This window comes from Rhinopithecus roxellana, chromosome 14 (assembly GCF_007565055.1).
Source record: "Rhinopithecus roxellana isolate Shanxi Qingling chromosome 14, ASM756505v1, whole genome shotgun sequence".
In the NCBI taxonomy this organism is placed as follows: domain Eukaryota; kingdom Metazoa; phylum Chordata; class Mammalia; order Primates; family Cercopithecidae; genus Rhinopithecus; species Rhinopithecus roxellana.
The window spans coordinates 22,145,347-22,161,975 of record NC_044562.1 but is presented as its reverse complement, the minus strand read 5'-3'; the positions used below and the strand labels follow the sequence as shown (position 1 = coordinate 22,161,975).

The 16,629-nt window shown below is 40.6% G+C and overlaps 1 protein-coding gene and 1 long non-coding RNA gene across 2 annotated transcripts in view; one reads left to right on the top strand and one right to left on the bottom strand.

The window, feature by feature from the left end:
• LOC115893191 overlaps positions 1–16,629 on the bottom strand; it is an 88,647-nt gene that overhangs the window by 7,535 nt on the left and 64,483 nt on the right. The window contains exon 3 of the long non-coding RNA XR_004053136.1: positions 14,246–14,351. This is a non-coding gene — a long non-coding RNA (uncharacterized LOC115893191). The remainder of the gene's footprint in view (positions 1–14,245; positions 14,352–16,629) is intronic.
• The window catches only part of COL4A3 (collagen type IV alpha 3 chain), a 149,664-nt gene that overhangs the window by 80,986 nt on the left and 52,049 nt on the right, over positions 1–16,629 (top strand). The window contains exons 6-20 of the mRNA XM_010375623.2: positions 564–626; positions 1,294–1,347; positions 2,166–2,192; positions 3,039–3,116; positions 5,840–5,902; positions 6,036–6,071; positions 8,014–8,055; positions 8,279–8,356; positions 8,819–8,881; positions 9,686–9,745; positions 11,047–11,091; positions 11,366–11,419; positions 12,625–12,666; positions 14,861–14,945; positions 16,130–16,165. Coding sequence (XP_010373925.2) covers positions 564–626; positions 1,294–1,347; positions 2,166–2,192; positions 3,039–3,116; positions 5,840–5,902; positions 6,036–6,071; positions 8,014–8,055; positions 8,279–8,356; positions 8,819–8,881; positions 9,686–9,745; positions 11,047–11,091; positions 11,366–11,419; positions 12,625–12,666; positions 14,861–14,945; positions 16,130–16,165 — 826 coding nt within the window. The remainder of the gene's footprint in view (positions 1–563; positions 627–1,293; positions 1,348–2,165; positions 2,193–3,038; positions 3,117–5,839; positions 5,903–6,035; positions 6,072–8,013; positions 8,056–8,278; positions 8,357–8,818; positions 8,882–9,685; positions 9,746–11,046; positions 11,092–11,365; positions 11,420–12,624; positions 12,667–14,860; positions 14,946–16,129; positions 16,166–16,629) is intronic.

Sequence of the window (16,629 nt, the reverse complement as noted above, 5' to 3'; positions counted from 1 at the left end):
AGGTATTATAAGTAATCTAGAGATGACTTTAAGTATACAGGAGGATATGTATAGGTTATGTGCAAATACTATACTATTTTATATAAGAGACTTGAGTATCTGTGGATTTTTGTATTCATGGAGGTCCTAGAACTAAACCCCCACAGGTACTGAAGGAAACTATCTGTTACAAGCTGATAGAATAGCATAGGATAGAATGAAATGATTGTATTTAATAGCATAGAATAATAAAATAATTTCATCTGTGCACACTTTCCTCCTCTTTTTCCCTTCCTTTCTCCCCAGCTTAAAACAGCATGTTAAGGGACTTTTTTATTTTATGGATAAAAGGCTTTTGCTTTATCTTAAATACCTGCACCTAACTTGATAAGTCTTCATTTTAGTCAGCCTGTTTAGTTTGCTGTTACTGGAATTATACATAAAACCACAATGTACATTTCCTACTTAACCATTTAAATAATCATTTATATTTCAAGAGTTATTTAAATCAGTCCCTCTTTTCCCGTGAGTTCAGTACTGTTTCTTGGGATGACCCTCCTCATTGAGACTTGTTCTTCTTCCAGGGCACCCCAGGCAATACTGGGCCTTATGGACTTGTCGGTGTACCAGGATGCAATGGTTCTAAGGTAAGTACTTTTCACACAGAAGATGATTAATAAATGTTTTGCTGAATGACTAAATCAAGGTGAAGTGGCAATGAAAGGAAGACAGGCTTCCCTTGAAACATTGCTTTAGACCAGAACCAACAGTACAATTCGGAGCCAGGAAACTTCCTATTTTCTTTCTTCGCATTGCTTGCTTTCTAATTGTCTTTTAAGGAAAGTTCTCCCACAGAAGGAAAACTTGGAGCTCAACTGGTTGTTTTCATCTGAGGCTGTGTATATAAATCAGAAATCAAAGCTTTGAGTGCAGAATTAGTTTTAGAGAAGGAATGACTGAGCTTTTCAGTGTTCACTCACCTCCTTTTGTTTTCGAACTGAGCTCTCCTTTTCTCCAGAATGGTGGCCATGAATGAACTAATTACTCAAGTTTGAAGGAAACAGCAATTAAAAAGTTCTTGGCGCAATTAGACTTTGCCATTTATGCACAATTTGAGAAACAGTATTCTAATCCTGTTTTTAATTAAGATAATGGTTTTTTGGTCTTCAGCCTCATGACCCAGTAGCCATAAGGAATTTGGATTACTTTGTCTAGATTTACCATTGCAAAGTTGGAAGCGAGAAACAGGAAAAATATCTGAATAGGCTATTCTAGAACAACTAAGAATAATAACAAACTTTGTATGTCTTTTAGGGTGAGCAGGGGTTTCCAGGACTCCCAGGGACACTGGGCTACCGAGGGATCCCGGTAGGTTTGCATTTCTAATCCCCATCAAAGACATAAAGCATAAATAAAAGTGGTCTACTCCATACGGCCATATACACAAATCCGTCATGACTTTAGGGAAGTCTGGGGTAGCCATAGTAGACATTCAACTAATAGTTAGGGAATGGATGAATACATGCATTATGAACGTAGGGTTAGAAGTGGAGACTTTGTTTTGCTTTTGAGACATCCAAGTGGAGATGCATGAGAGGTACTTGGATTCACTCAGAGAAGAGGTTCCAGCTGGTGGTGACTCAAGGAGTCACAGTGAGGAGAACAGGGGCTTAGAACTGAGACTTAGCTCCAGCAGTGATGTTGAGATCAAGGAGAATGAGCCTGTAAAGGAGGAGCAGCTCTGGTGGGAGAAAGAAAACCAGCAGGGGTGTATTATGGAGGTCCAGGAAAGACCTACTGTAGTAGAAGGGAGTGGCAGACAGCTGCTGGATGCTGCTGCAAAGTCCATTCAGAGGAGGACTGACATGTTGGCATTGGTTTTAGCAACATCAATATCATGTCTGACCTTAGCAAGGGACAATTCCATGGCAGGATGGAGCAGGGGGCAGATTTGGAACTGAGGAAAGGGTGGGAAATGAAGGAAATGGGAAGTTCCCAGGTGAGACGAAGGAAAGACAGGACAATATGGTGGGAGGTAAAAGATTAAGGGAAGACTTTGCTTTGTAAGCCTGTGGGAGGTGTATGATGGGGAGAGGTTGCAAAACAGGAGAGAGGGCAGAGCAGACCGAGTAGGAGTGTGTGCGTTTGATTTTCCTCTAGTTGTTCATAGGCTGCTTTTTTCCTAGGGTGCTCCTGGTTTGAAAGGACAAAAGGTAAGTCATTGGTGGAAATGCTGTCGCTGAAAACCTCTAACTGTACATGTGAAAAAGACTTCTATTAAATAATGAGACTTAAGTCATTACAAATAAGATTTCATAATCCAGACCTTAATCATTCAGAAACAATAATAATTGGGACATGATATTTATTCCTATTAAATAGCTCCTTCTGGCTCTTGTCATAAAGAGTCTTACAGGTTTTGTATCATTGTTTAAGGAAATAGGGTCTTGGAGAAGAAAACTGACCTCATGCTCAGGGCCCCACATTGCTATTTTTGGTGTCTTGGGAAATGACTTATTACCCCTGCATCTTTCTTCTTTCCACTGTAATTTTTTTTTTTTTTTTTTTTTTTTTGAGACAGAGTCTTGCTCTATTGCCCAGGCTAGAGTGCAGTGGCATGATCTCAGCTCACTGCAACCTCCACCTCCTGGGTTCAAGCGTTTCTTCTGTCTCAGCCTCCCAAGTAACTGGGATTACAGGTGCACATCACCACGCCCAGCTAATTCTTGTATTTTTAGTAGAAATGGGGTTTTGCCATGTTGGCCAGGCTGGTCTTGAACTCCTGACCTCACGTGATTTGCCTGTTTTGATCTCCCATAGTGCTGGGATTACAGGCATGTGCCACTGTACTGGGCTTACTGTAAATTTTTGATTTTAGAAAATAGGAAATTGCTTTGAAATCTTCATAATGGAATAATTACAAAATCATAAATCATTTCTCTGAGTATCTATCTTGAAAAGCACTTTTATCTTTGAAGAAGTATAACTTTGAATAAGCACTTGGAGGGGTTTTAAAAATATAACACTGATGATGTTTGATGAACTTCTTCATTTTCAAGGGTGCTCCTGCTAAAGGAGAAGATATAGAACTTGATGCAAAAGGCGACCCCGGGTTGCCAGGGGCTCCAGGACCCCAGGTACAGCACTTCAGAGAAGGTCCCTATTATTCTCAGTTCTTCAGTCTCTCTTTCTCTCTCTTTTCACCTCTCTTTCCTCCATCTCTCTTTTTCCCCATAGGTTCCTCTCACTCTCTTAAGAAGATTTTAAATAGAAATTCCTATTTATTCTGTTTACATATCTGGCCTCATTTCCTTCTAAAGCTTTCACTCTGTTCTGGAAAACTACATGATGCTGATATGCAAAGATGATCTGCGTATGTTTTTCATCCTCCTCTTCATTCTCAGTCACCAAGCTGGCCTGAATCTAACAGGAATAGTTATGTTCCACTTAATTTGTATTTGTTGAAAATAAGGATAGATTTGTATCACACATTGAATATTATTTAAAACTGTAATTTTAAATAACAGCCCTATTTTAAAATTTGCATAATGATAAAAGGTTTTTATTTAAATGCAACTCTCTCCAGTTGAAGTTGAGATAATAAAGAAAATAAAGTTTTTTTTATTTAAATGCAATGCTCTCCAGGTGAAGTGTTTGCTTTTCTGATTTATATGTATGTAGCCTGAGTAGGATCCAAAAGGGATACAAAGAGTCACAACTGCCTTTGGGTCTGTGTGTGCTTTACTTTGTGATTCAAAACGACCCTTTCATAGAAGTAAACCTCAAGTGCTAACTTTCAGGTTATAATTGTATATAACCAAAACTAACTAGTTATATATATATGTGTGTGTGTGTTATATATTTACATATATGTGTTATATATATATATATATATATATATATATATATATATTTTTTTTTTTTTTTTTTTTTTTTTTTTTTTTTTGAGAAGGAGTCTGGCTCTATCACCCAGGCTGGAGTGCAGTGGTGCAATCTTGGGTCACTGCAACCTCCGCCTCCTGGATTCAAGCAATTCTCCTGCCTCAGCCTCCTGAGTAGCTGGGATTACAGGCGTGGGCCACCATGCCCGGCTAATTTTTGTATTTTTCATAGAGATGGGGTTTCACCATGTTGGCCAGGCTGGTCTGGATCTCCTGACCTCAGGTGATCCACCAACTTCAGCCTCCCAAAGTGCTGGGATTACAGGCGTGAGCCAACACACCCAGCCAATTAACTGGAATTCTTTTAACTTAGTTCAGAATTATATGTAGAAATTCCTGGGTAGAGATGGAATATTTGCCTAAGTGAGTTTGAGTTGAGGCTGTTGAACTCCTGTGTGGTAAGCCATCCCAACTGAGGATGTGAAGTTAGATTAGGAGCTGCAAAAAATGCAGAATGATGCAGTTAGGAGCCATTATAGGCTTCTGAGAAGAGATGCAAGATATAGTGGCTCTCGCTTTTTTTGCTTAGAAAACATTTAAGAGTCCAGATGCTGAAGGCAGGGGATCCAGGAAGAAGAGATAATAGTAATCCAAGATATTGATACATTCTTTAAATGTGTATTGATTATCATCTATGTATTAGTCATTGTGATGACGTTGAAGATATAATGATGGTACATTCGATTATACAAGAAATATTTTTTACCTGCCAACTATGTGCAAGGGGCTATTTCTAGGCTCTAGGAATACAGCAGGGCACAAATCAGCCAAAATGTAGATTTAAGGCTGGGCACGGTGGCTCACACCTGTAATCTCAGCACTTTGGGAGGCTGAGACAGGAGGATCACTCGAGGTCAGGAGTTTGAGACCAGCCTGGCTAAAATGGTCAAACTCCATCTCTACTAAACATACAAAAATTAGCCAGGTGTGGTGACATGCACCTGTAGTCCCAGCTACTTGGGAGGCTGAGGCAGGAGAATCACTTGAACCTGGGAACCAGAGGCTGCAGTGAGCAGAGATCATACCACTGCACTCCAGCCCAAGGACAGAATGAGACTCTGTCTCAAAAATAAAAAATAGATAGATAGATAGAAGATAGAAGATAGATAGATAGATAGATAGATAGATAGATAGATAGATAGATAGATAGACAGATAGATAGATATTTAAAAATTTGATGAACCAGGCATGGTGGCATGTACCTATAGTCCCAGCTACTTGGGAAAGCTGAGACGGGAAGGTCTCTTGACCTAGGAGTTATAGACCAGCCTGGGCAACATAGGAGACCCAGTCTCTTAAAATGTATATATATTGCCTTTATAGAGCTTACATTCTCATGGGGGAAACAAAAAAAGTGTAAATGAGTAACTCTATGGTGCGTGAGTAATAAATGCTAAAAATAAAAATAATACAGGAAAGCAGGATAGGCAGTGTCTGGGTTGGAAGGTGGGTTAGAACTTTGGATAAGCAGGAAGGCTTTACGGAAAGGACGACAATTACATAAAGACAAGAAAAGGAAAAGGGAGTGAGTCATACAGATACCTGGGAAAAGGGGATTCTAGGCAGAGGGAGAGCAGGTGGCAGGTCCTAACATAGGAGCATGCTCGGCCAAAACGAGAGACAGAGAAAGGAAAAGGGAGGAGAAAAGAGGTGGGAAGAAAGACAAAAGCAAAATTTTGAAACATCTGAAGTAAACTAACTACTCTGGTCATTTTAGAAACGGTATCGTCCAGATGGTCCTGCCAGCCTGTTACACATGGCAACACACTTTTTGATATTTGTTGTCATTAACTGCAGCCACTGAAAAGGGAGGTGTTAGGCTCTCCTGATTTTATTATTTTAATGCATTTAATTAATGGACATTGTTATTAAGTGAGAAGTAAAGTTAAACTCACTCTTATTCTTCTCTCAATTTCAAGGGTTTGCCAGGCCCTCCAGGTTTTCCTGGGCCTGTTGGCCCACCTGGTCCTCCGGGATTCTTTGTGAGTATCAAGTCATCCTTGCTACAGACTCTGTCAACTAATAGATTCATTATTTATTATTAACAAGTTATTAAAAGAATTTTTCTGGTTGGATGGATTTCCTGCTGTGATTTTCATTTGTGGATTTTTCTAGGGCTTTCCAGGAGCCATGGGACCTAGAGGACCTAAGGTAGACTACCGTTCATATGATGTAACAGCTAGCACACCCTACTCAATCTCAAAGTCAAACCTGGCCTGCTTCTTCATGTGGGTCACTGTTAGGTACCTCTCTGGAACTCACAAGGATTCCTAGCAGGGAAGAGCATGGCTAGCTTCTCTCACCTCTCTTCTTGCATTTCAGTAACTTGATCCCTGATACAAAGAGTCTTAATTCAATTTATAAGAAGCTACTTATCAGGAAAAATGCAAGGATTCTTAATCCACAGGTTTTCCATTTCTGATCATCTCACACAGCACATTATCCTCTGAGTTTTTGTAGTATGCTGCTTCACAAAGCCAACCGGGTCTTATGCTAGTAAGTAAAAGATGACTATTTGTGTGCTCATTACACAGGGTCTTGCATGTGTTTCTGTTAAGACAAGGCCAGGCACATTGGCTCACGCCTGTAATCCCAGCACTTTGGGAGGCAGAGGCGGGTGGATCACTTGAGGTCAGGAGTTCGAGGCCAGGCTGGCCAACGTGATGAAATCCTGTCTCTACTAAAAATACAAAAATTAGCCAGGAATGGTGACACATGCCTGTAATCCCAGCTACTCAGGGGGCTGAGGCAGGAAAATAGCTTGAACCCGGGAGTTGGAGTTTGCAGTGAGCCAAGATAGCACCACTGCACTCCAGCTTGGGTGACAGAAAGAGGCTCCATCTAAAACAAACAAACAAAAACAAACAAACAAAAAACAAAAACAAACAAAAAACAGAAGTGCAATTGTTAGTTTAATTATAAAAATGTTGAGTGAGGCTAAGCCCCAACAGGAAATTAGTCCTAAGCACAGTATCTCCTACTATCAGGTAGCCTTTTCTTTCATTATTATTTTTCTTTTTTTTGAGATGGAGTCTCACTCTGTTGCCCAGGCTGGAGTGCACTGGTGTGATCTTGGCTCACTGCAACCTCCATCTCCCGGGTTCAAGCAATTCTCCTGCCTCAGCCTCCCGACTAAGTGGAATTACAGACGTACAGCACCACTACTGGCTAATTTTTTTTGTATTTTTAGTAGAGATGGGGTCTTACCATGGTGGCCAGGCTGGTCTCGAACTCCCGACCCCAGGTGATCCACCCGCCTCAGCCCCCCAAAGTGCTGGAATTACAGGCGTGAACCACTGTGCCTGGCTCGGGTAGCCTTTTATATGAGGTATTTTCTAAGATACTTTCATATTTATTATCTTATTGGTACACACAAATACACACACACACACACACACACACACACACACACACACACGCATGCACCCTGAGAGATGGATAGGTTCTGGTTAAGTGAATTGTCCAATAGACAGTACATGGCAGAGCTGAGGTTTAAAGTGTTTTGATTCCCCTCAGCTTTGGTCTAACAAGGGGAAGATCTGCGTACTCATGGGTGAAAAAGCAAGCAGGTATTAGTCGAAATGACAAATCAGCCATCATTAGTGAAGAAACTATTTGCATTAGACTCATGTCACTAAACTACCAGTGAAGTCGGGTAGCTGGAATTCTATTCTTAGATTCTCTATTAAGTATTGAATTTCAGAATCCTGAAATGCAGCTACCCATTCTTATTTTTAAAACAAGAAAACAAGGGCATCAGGAAGTTAAGTAGCCGGCCAGTGGGATCAAAACTAGCTACTGCAGAGCCAGAAAATATGCTCTGAGCTGGGTTCCTTTCCCTCCCCCACACCACTGCGTGTCAGCATTTGCCATGTTAGCTTTCTGTTTAATCCCTTAAGCTTTCTGCACCTCAAGAGTTCCTCCTCTAAAAGAAACATATCAATGCTCTTCTCTAAGAAATAGCTAAACTCATTTATCATTCTAAAATGAAAGTTTAAATATAAATGCTCAGTTACAAATATTGGAACTTTGATGAGTTTAGACTATTCATATTTATTTTTAGAAAATAATTTGGTTTTGTGTTTTCTTACAGGGTCACATGGGTGAAAGAGTGATAGGACAAAAAGGAGAGCGGGTAATTTAAATACTATGTCTTATTAGCAAGCAAGATATTGTATGTCCCAGAGCATATCAGCCTATACCGTTTACTTACTGGTCAAGCGGAAATTGATGGGCCTTCATTTGTTCTATCTTCTCGTATAAGCACTAAAGGGGAAAAGTAGACCTTTCAAATGTAGTAACATTGAAATGGTGATGCTGTTGTTTATTTTCTCACTCCTAAGTGTTTTTGTCTTTAGGGTGTGAAAGGGTTAACAGGACCCCCGGGACCACCAGGAACAGTTATTGTGACCCTAACTGGCCCAGATAACAGAACGGTAATTCTTCAGTTTTATGATTAGGGTTGTGCCTTCCCGTGTCTAGGACGAAGTCCTCGTGACCCTGTACCTCTTTTACAATATCTTGTTATCTAAGCCCAGTTCAGCCCAGCTTCCTCAGCCAGCCAGAACCTCCAGGATTTATTCCTTCCTGTCCTTTACTCATAAATCTTGGAAACATTACACAGGGAAGATCTGAGGCTCAGCTTGGACAACAGAGTGAGGCTTTATTTAAAAAAAAAAGAAGATACTTAAAAAAAAAGTTTGCAGGTAGCTTCAGTGAGTTCACAGGTATAAATTTGAAATGTGAGAAATGGAAGGTGTATTGGGTTGTATTAACATAAGGCACATTCATAGTTTGTAAACCCAATTTATTGAACAGATAGAGGATTTGTCTCACTGTTGAATCAGTGAAATCTCATTTCATCCATTTATAACAATGTTGAACTGTTTCTTTGGCAGGACCTCAAGGGGGAAAAGGGAGACAAGGGAGCCATCGGCCAGCCTGGACCTCCTGGACCCTCAGTAGGTTATTTCAAGTTATATTGTCCCCATAACACACAAAGTAGAGCCCTAGTATTTAGTTTGATGTGTGTTTTGTCTTAAGTTTTTTTTTTTTTTTTTTTTTCAGGAAAGTAAAGGAATAAAAGAATGGCTACTCCACAGGCAGAGCAGCTATTGCTTTTAAGTCTTAATATTGGCTAAAATACAATAACATTTGACTGCAGAGATCATGAATACACTAGAGTTATTTTACAGCCATTCCTTGCTGAAATCCTTGCACTGTTGTACATGCATCCAATGCCGCCCATCTTTTTTTTTTTTTTTTTTGAGACGGAGTCTCGCTCTGTCGCCCGGGCTGAGAGTGCAGTGGCCGGATCTCAGCTCACTGCAAGCTCCGCCCCCCGGGTTTACGCCATTCTCCTGCCTCAGCCTCCCGAGTAGCTGGGACTACAGGCGCCCGCCACCTCGCCCGGCTAGCTTTTTGTATTTTTTAGTAGAGACGGGGTTTCACCGTGTTAGCCAGGATGGTCTCGATCTCCTGACCTCGTGATCCGCCCGTCTCGGCCTCCCAAAGTGCTGGGATTACAGGCTTGAGCCACCGCGCCCAGCCCCAATGCCGCCCATCTTAGGACTTATCTTCAGCATCAGCTTTTTTAGCATCTGTTTTTTAATTACTATTCATCAATAAGATTTCTCTCTTAGATGACTCAGCACTTAAACATGTTTTTAAATGGCAGAATAACCAAAAGGGACAAATTAATAAAAATCAATGTAAGTAAAAAAATCAGTAATTCATAAAACTTGACATAGCTCTGCTTAATACAGGGACTGCCTGGAGAATCATACGGATCTGAAAAGGGTGCTCCTGGAGACCCCGGCCCGCAGGTAAATTTGGAAATTCGGTGTCATGTGCAGTTTTGATTAGTCAGGACTTGGGACTCTTTAGGTTACAGGAACCAGATGCCCAACTCAAATTAGCTCCAGTTAAAAATTTTTGTTCTTTAAGATTTGGGAGGCAGGATTTACCTGCTCAAGTATCTAAGATGTTCAAGGCTAAAACAGGGTTCAAGGACTTCAGAGCCTGGAAAAATGAGGGCATGACTCCCTGTCCATCTCACTTCTGCTTCTCTCTGCATATCAGCCTCATTCTTTCCTCTGGCAGATGATCTTCCACGTCAGGGGAGATGGGGAGAAAGAGTTACCCTTGAGCAGACAACTTCAGGCTGATGGCATTAGAGGAGAAAGAGAGCCTCTCTCTCCCTGTGTCCATTTATAAAATCTCAGGGAATTCATCTCATTGGCCCAGCTTGGTCATATCTGTTCTCACTCTGGAAAAAAGGCTGTGACCAAGAGAAAAGGGTACTATGATTGGCCAGGCCAGTGGGGCAGTGGACTACTTAGATTGACAGTGCCATCAGAACCACCCAGAGTGAGGGAAGGGCAGCCCCCACAAAGGATATAGGGCAATCTGTGACCAGAAGTGGGTGGCTGGAAAAATGGAAGCAGCAGGGCCCACAACCCTACCCAGATCCATTTTGGAAAGATTTAAATCCATCTATTGTGTTAAATTTCTATAAGTTATACTTTTGGAAAAGTAAAATCTATAAAAATTATACATAAGCAAAAAACATATTTTTTTGCCTCAGGAAAAAAATATTCAATGAACATGATTTTTAAATTTTATCAGGAAACGCCAATACCATAAGTCAATCAACGCTGCTGGTTGAGATACCACACTATACCTTTTATACATGTATTTAAATACAGGCACACCTGGAGTCCGAGGAATTACCAATATTTCAAATAAATGAATAAACGGACTGTGAACACCTTCCCTTTTCTAGGCTTCCTTATTTACTTCTCTGCCCAGTGTGATTTTTATTTTCCTTCCAAGCTCAGGATGAACAGCATCAGGTCTAATTTAAGTTTGGCTGTTAATGTCCTTCCTTCCTTCTCTGACTTTCTCTAGTTTCCCATTCTGACTGGCTTCTGCCTTCCCTGGAAAGAGAGGGCTGTTGTGTATTCTGTGGTTAATAGTTTTTCCTTCTAACACCTGGGTGAGGATCTTTACTCAGACTTTTCATGCCTGAAGTCAAGAGGAGATGATTATATCACTTAAGATTTCCATATTTGTAAAGTTAGCCATATTTATTAAACTTCATGTTTTTTATTTGTTTTTGCTGTAGGGAAAACCCGGTAAAGACGGCGTTCCTGGCTTCCCTGGAAGTGAGGTATAGACTTGATTTGGCCCATGGAGGTAGTAAAAATGTCAGTCCTACTAGCTGAAGAAGGAATTTTAAAAGTCACTAAATAGTTATAAACAAACAAAAAGCTTACAGGTTTTAAAAATTGCACTTGGGAATCATAGTTTTACATCTCCACTGTGAAGAGAGATCATCTGAGCACATTCCTTTGTTTCAGAGGAGTTCAAATTGCACCTGCTCCCCCCGCAGGAGCAGTTGGCTCCTGTGTCTTCTGACCCATTCCTTTTGTTCTTTTCTTTAGGGAGTCAAGGGCAACAGGGGTTTCCCTGGGTTAGCAGGTGAAGATGGCATTAAGGTAACCCTCTCCCTAATACCCTATTTTTAATAGGTTGGGTTTTGCCTATGCTTTTACTTTTACCTACATCCTGGACCTAAGTACAAGGGATTACAATAACAGGCTTCATACAAATACGCTACTAGGTCTGTTAAGAAGAAAAGAGAGATGTGGCAACTTTACTTAAACATTTGAAGGGTGTTCTTGAGGAAAAGATATTAAACTTGTGCTGTGTACTTGAAGCTGTCTGACTTAGGACCAGTGAGATTCCAGCTTCCCATGAGGAAGAGGTAGAAAAAGACCTACAATTGTAGGAAGTTTGTGGTTATTTGAGATCAAGCATAGGCTAGACTTCATGAGTCTCAATCTGAGTCATGATACATTGAAAGCTTGTGGTCAATTAGTTGTGAACTGTATTCTGCACTTCTGACAGTATGTTACAAACATTTTCAAGTCATGTGTAGTCATGTGTTACTTAAAGATAGGGATCTGTCCTGAGAAATGCATCATTAGGTGATTTTGTCATTGTGCGAACATCATAGAGTGTACTCACACAAACCTAGATGGCAGAGATTGTTACTCTAGGCTACAAACCTGCATATCATGTTACTGTACTGAATAACGTAGGCAATTGTAACACAGTGGTGGGTGTTTGTGTATCTAAACATAGAAATTGAGTACTAAAAATATGGTATTATAATCTGATGAGACCACTATCGTATACACAGTCCATCATTGACCCAAACATTGTTATGTGGCACATGGCTATATATGTAGGTATATGTGCAGATTTAAGATTTACTCTTTAACCATATCACTTCCAGTAGAATTCTGAAATGCCTTCTTGAAGGAAAGGGGGTTGGTTACAGCGGAGACACTTGGAAATGCATACAACCCACAGTCTGATATTCCTGTGCCTCTAACCAGGGTGAGAACACAGGAATGAGAAATGTACATGAACGAGCACTGAAGATGGTGTTGTGAAAGAAACCTGGAGAACCACCAGGGCAACAGCAACTTCTGTACCACCTTGTAGATAGGATTCCTTACCCAGATACGGGCTCTCCAGGAAAATAGTTTAAAGTCAGTGTCCCTTTAACTTTCATTTGGTTTGTACATGACATCTAAACATCAATATACTGTTCATTTTAACTGTACATCTTGCTTTTTATATGTAAATACTTTGGGTGACCATATTCACAATTTGTAATTGTCTTTCACTGTAGGGACAGAAAGGGGACACTGGCCCTCCAGGATTTCGTGGTCCAGTAAGTGTGATTAAAGACAATATCAATGCTATCTTTGATCAAGTTCTTTAAAGTAGCAAGGAAATTTTGAATCAGTGTCTCTCATTAACTGTGTGAGAGAGATTGTAACATTTACCTCGTTATCAAACCAGGGCAGAAAATAGCTGGTCACTATTTGTCCCTTTGACCATGCGTAAATATTTCTATTTGATCCCTGGAAGGTACTAGTGATGCCCATGCTGGGCTATGGAAGAGACGAAAAGCTTTGTCTAAGCAGCCCAGGCCCAAGGTGATCCTGCATCTTCAGGGTAGAGGAGGACAGTGAGGCAACAAGGGATGAATAAGTCAACTTCTCCTCCCCCGCACCTGGGCCTGGGTCCTGAGCTTTTAGGCAGCAGACGCTAAACTACGGGTTTAATACATGGTCAGCGAAAAGCAATCATTCCAGCCCAAGCTCTGTGTAGCAGGCAGTGCTCCCCTTCCCAGCAGACATGTATTTGATGTCAGCTCCTAACTGCAGAAAGCCACATTCTATATTCCGTGACTCTGCAGCTGAAGAAGAGAAGAAAGGGGACCCAGACTCTGAGTGCTGGTGTTCGTTCATCTCCTACCTCAAAACACAGTGGTTCTCACATTCAGTGTGCCAAGCAAGGCTGCCATGAATGATCATGCAGGTTAAACAAAATGGCACGTTGTGGCAAAAGGGTCATGAGGGGAAAGAGTGTCCTGTTAAAAATGCAGTTCTCAGACCCCCATGCTCAGTAATGTAACTCAGGAATTGGAGTGGGGCCTGGAAATCTGCATCTTTACCCTGAAAAGCAAATGATTTGGATGCATAGAGCCCCTGTCTTAGTCTGTTCTGTGCTGCTACAACAGAGTACCTGAGACTGAGTAATTTATAAAGAACAGAAATTTACTTTCACAGTTCTAGAGGCTGGGAAGTCCAAAATCAAGATGCTGGCCCTTGGTCTGGTGAGGGCTTTCCTGGCTGCATCCTCACATGGCAGAAAGCAGAAGGGCAAGCTGGCCTGAGGCTGCTCGAAGCCTCTTTTAATAGGGCCTTAATCCCATTAATGAGGGAGAAACCCTCATGGCCTAATTACCTCCTAAAGGCCCTACCTCATACTTCTATCACACTGATAACACCTGAATATTGGAGGGGGCACACTCAAACTATAACAGTCCCAAAATACTTTGGTGGAGTTCCCAGGAAGGTTAAATGAGTTATTTTGTGAAATCACTTAGCACTGTGCCCAACATTTGGTAGGTGCACACATATCATTACAGATTTCATGGTGGACATTATTGTTATATTATTAATATAATACTTTTGTGATTTTATACATACTGCTTAACTACAAGGCTCTTGTTGCTTCATCTTAAATAAGTCAACAAAGTAATTGATCCATCTAGCATATGAAAATACAAAGAGGTTTTTTTAAAACCTTTGATATTTCCACCTTGCTTCCTTCAAGATAAATGTACTGAATGTTAAATGAAATCTATGTTTTCATTACATTTCAGAGGAATTCTTAGCACTCCTCTCTGTGTATTTTCTTATATTCGATTCCATATAACTCTGTTTGCAGCTTCTACTAACCTCAAAAGAAGTTCAACTTAGGAAGGAAACGGTTAAGAACACCGGCAGTAGGTCCACTGAGCATGTCAGAAACAATATTCCTCGATTCTTGCAGGCCACAGGTTCCCTGGAATTTAAAGAAACAATAAATACAGTATTTTTTGATGTGTGGGTTCCATACACTTCCAAAATGGAAATAAGTTCAGTCCACCAGGACCAGCATTTTTGAAAAGTAAAATAGAATAGAATAAAAAGTATCAGGGTTGATCATATGTTGTAAGAATAAGTCATTGTTTTGTGAAACTCTCATTTTTCTATACATATGCACACATACATAGGTATGTATGAATGTGTACATATAAATGTGGGTGTGTAACCTGAGTCACATCATAAAATGTATTTCTAATTGAAAGCCCATAAAATATCTGATACTGTGATACCACAAAGGTCTACTTATTTAAATTTTTCCACCTACATTTACATGACTGTCATACACCTGCTAACATGTAAACCTATGAATTCAGGAAAAGAAGGAAGCCATCTTTGGGCCAAAATGAAGAAACTGAAGTAATTATGCTTGGTGAGCAGCCCATAAATAGCTATCATTTCTCTGTATTCATTTCTTTCTCCTCTAAGACAGAATATTATGACACATACCAGGAAAAGGGAGATGAAGGCATTCCAGGCCCACCAGGGCCCAAAGGAGGTCGTGGCCCACAAGGTAAGACTAAATTTCTTCCCAGAGCATTTGCTGAACATATTTCTGGTTTTCTTTCAAGGTAATAAATAGCATGTGCTTATAGAGTTGACGTGGGTGAGGAAAGGGAAGGGAGATCTCTTCATTTTCATAGGGCTGTTATTTTTTGATGTCTCCTACTCTTCATATTTTTATTTCATAGGTGGTATACCGAGAAGGTAATTAAATTATGTAGCAAAGCATAAAGTTCAAATCTGTCATGGAAACACTTGCTGGGGGGCAGGAGGAGGGAGTACAAGGCATTGGCAATCTCAATGGGATTATGAAGGGAAAAATGGAGACCCTGAACAAACTTACAGAGATTTGCAAGGGGGAACTGAAACTCTGGTTTCCCGGCTCTTGGAACAATGATCTGTCCTTGATGCCATGAATTATTGTCACATGTACTTATACTGTATCTCTTTGGAGAAACCCAAAAGTTCTGGGCCAATCCCTCTCATCTCTGGCTACATATTGGAATCCCTGGGAACTTCTGTAATGGCCTCGCCAAGGTCCCACCCTGTCATTCTGATTTCATTGTCTGGAGGAGGGCTCTGGACACTGGTAGATGGTAAAAACTCCCTGGACTAGTCCAGCATGCAGCCAGGATTGGGAGCCACTGATCTGATCAAATTATTGATATGAAGAAGATTTCAAAGGAAAATTTTACTTAAAAGAATACAATTTCCCAGTGTCTTTAAATAAAAGGACAGATGAATACAGACATTGATATAGATTTTCTTAAAAATCTGGTTCACTGACTATACATCACTCACATGTATATATAAAAGAATTATAACCCCCAGGATATTACAGGTGGAAGCAATCTAAGATGGAACACCAAGACAAACTGCAGATCCTGGATGTTCCAGCACTGTTTGATTTTCTGGCATCTGCACTTCCAGCAAAGTGCTGAACACACAACAGGCTCTTAGTAAATCTCTGTTGAATTATGGCGGCATGATTTACTTTTGAGTGTTAAACTTCTAAGATTAGTTTTCTCTTGTCTAAATAAGAGAAAATTTCTAACGTTTGTCTAGGTGAGAGTAGGAACAAATATGAAAACTCTGTATTATTAACTATCATTATATTGTCACCCAAGATTTCAAAAGTGGATGGGATAGCATTTACATCTTTCTAAGCAATTAATTAATGTTATATATTCCCAGGTCCCAGTGGTCCCCCCGGAGTTCCTGGAAGTCCTGGTATGTCCATGTTTCTTAGGGTACAAGTAGAAATGCTATTACAAAGGAAAATACACTGTCCTCTATTAATTTTGCATTATTTACGTAAGACAAATGTTTCACTAACTGATCTAAAAGTGTTTCCAGGCTGGGTGCAATGGCTCATGCCTGTAATCCCAGTACTTTGGGAGGCTAAGGCGGGTGGATCACCTGAGGTCAGGAGTTCGAGACCAGCCTGGCCAACATGGCGAAACCCTGTCTCTACTAAAAATACAAAAAAAAAAAAAAAAAAAAAAAAAAAATCAGCTGGGCATGGTAGCGCACACCTGTAATCTGTAATCCCAGCTAGTCAGGAGGCAGGAGGCTGAGGCAGGAGAATCGCTTGAACTTGGGAAGCAGAGGTTGCAGTGAGCTGAGATGGTGCCACTGCACTCCAGCCTGGGCAACAGAGTGAGACTCCATCTCAAAATAAAATAAAATAAAAT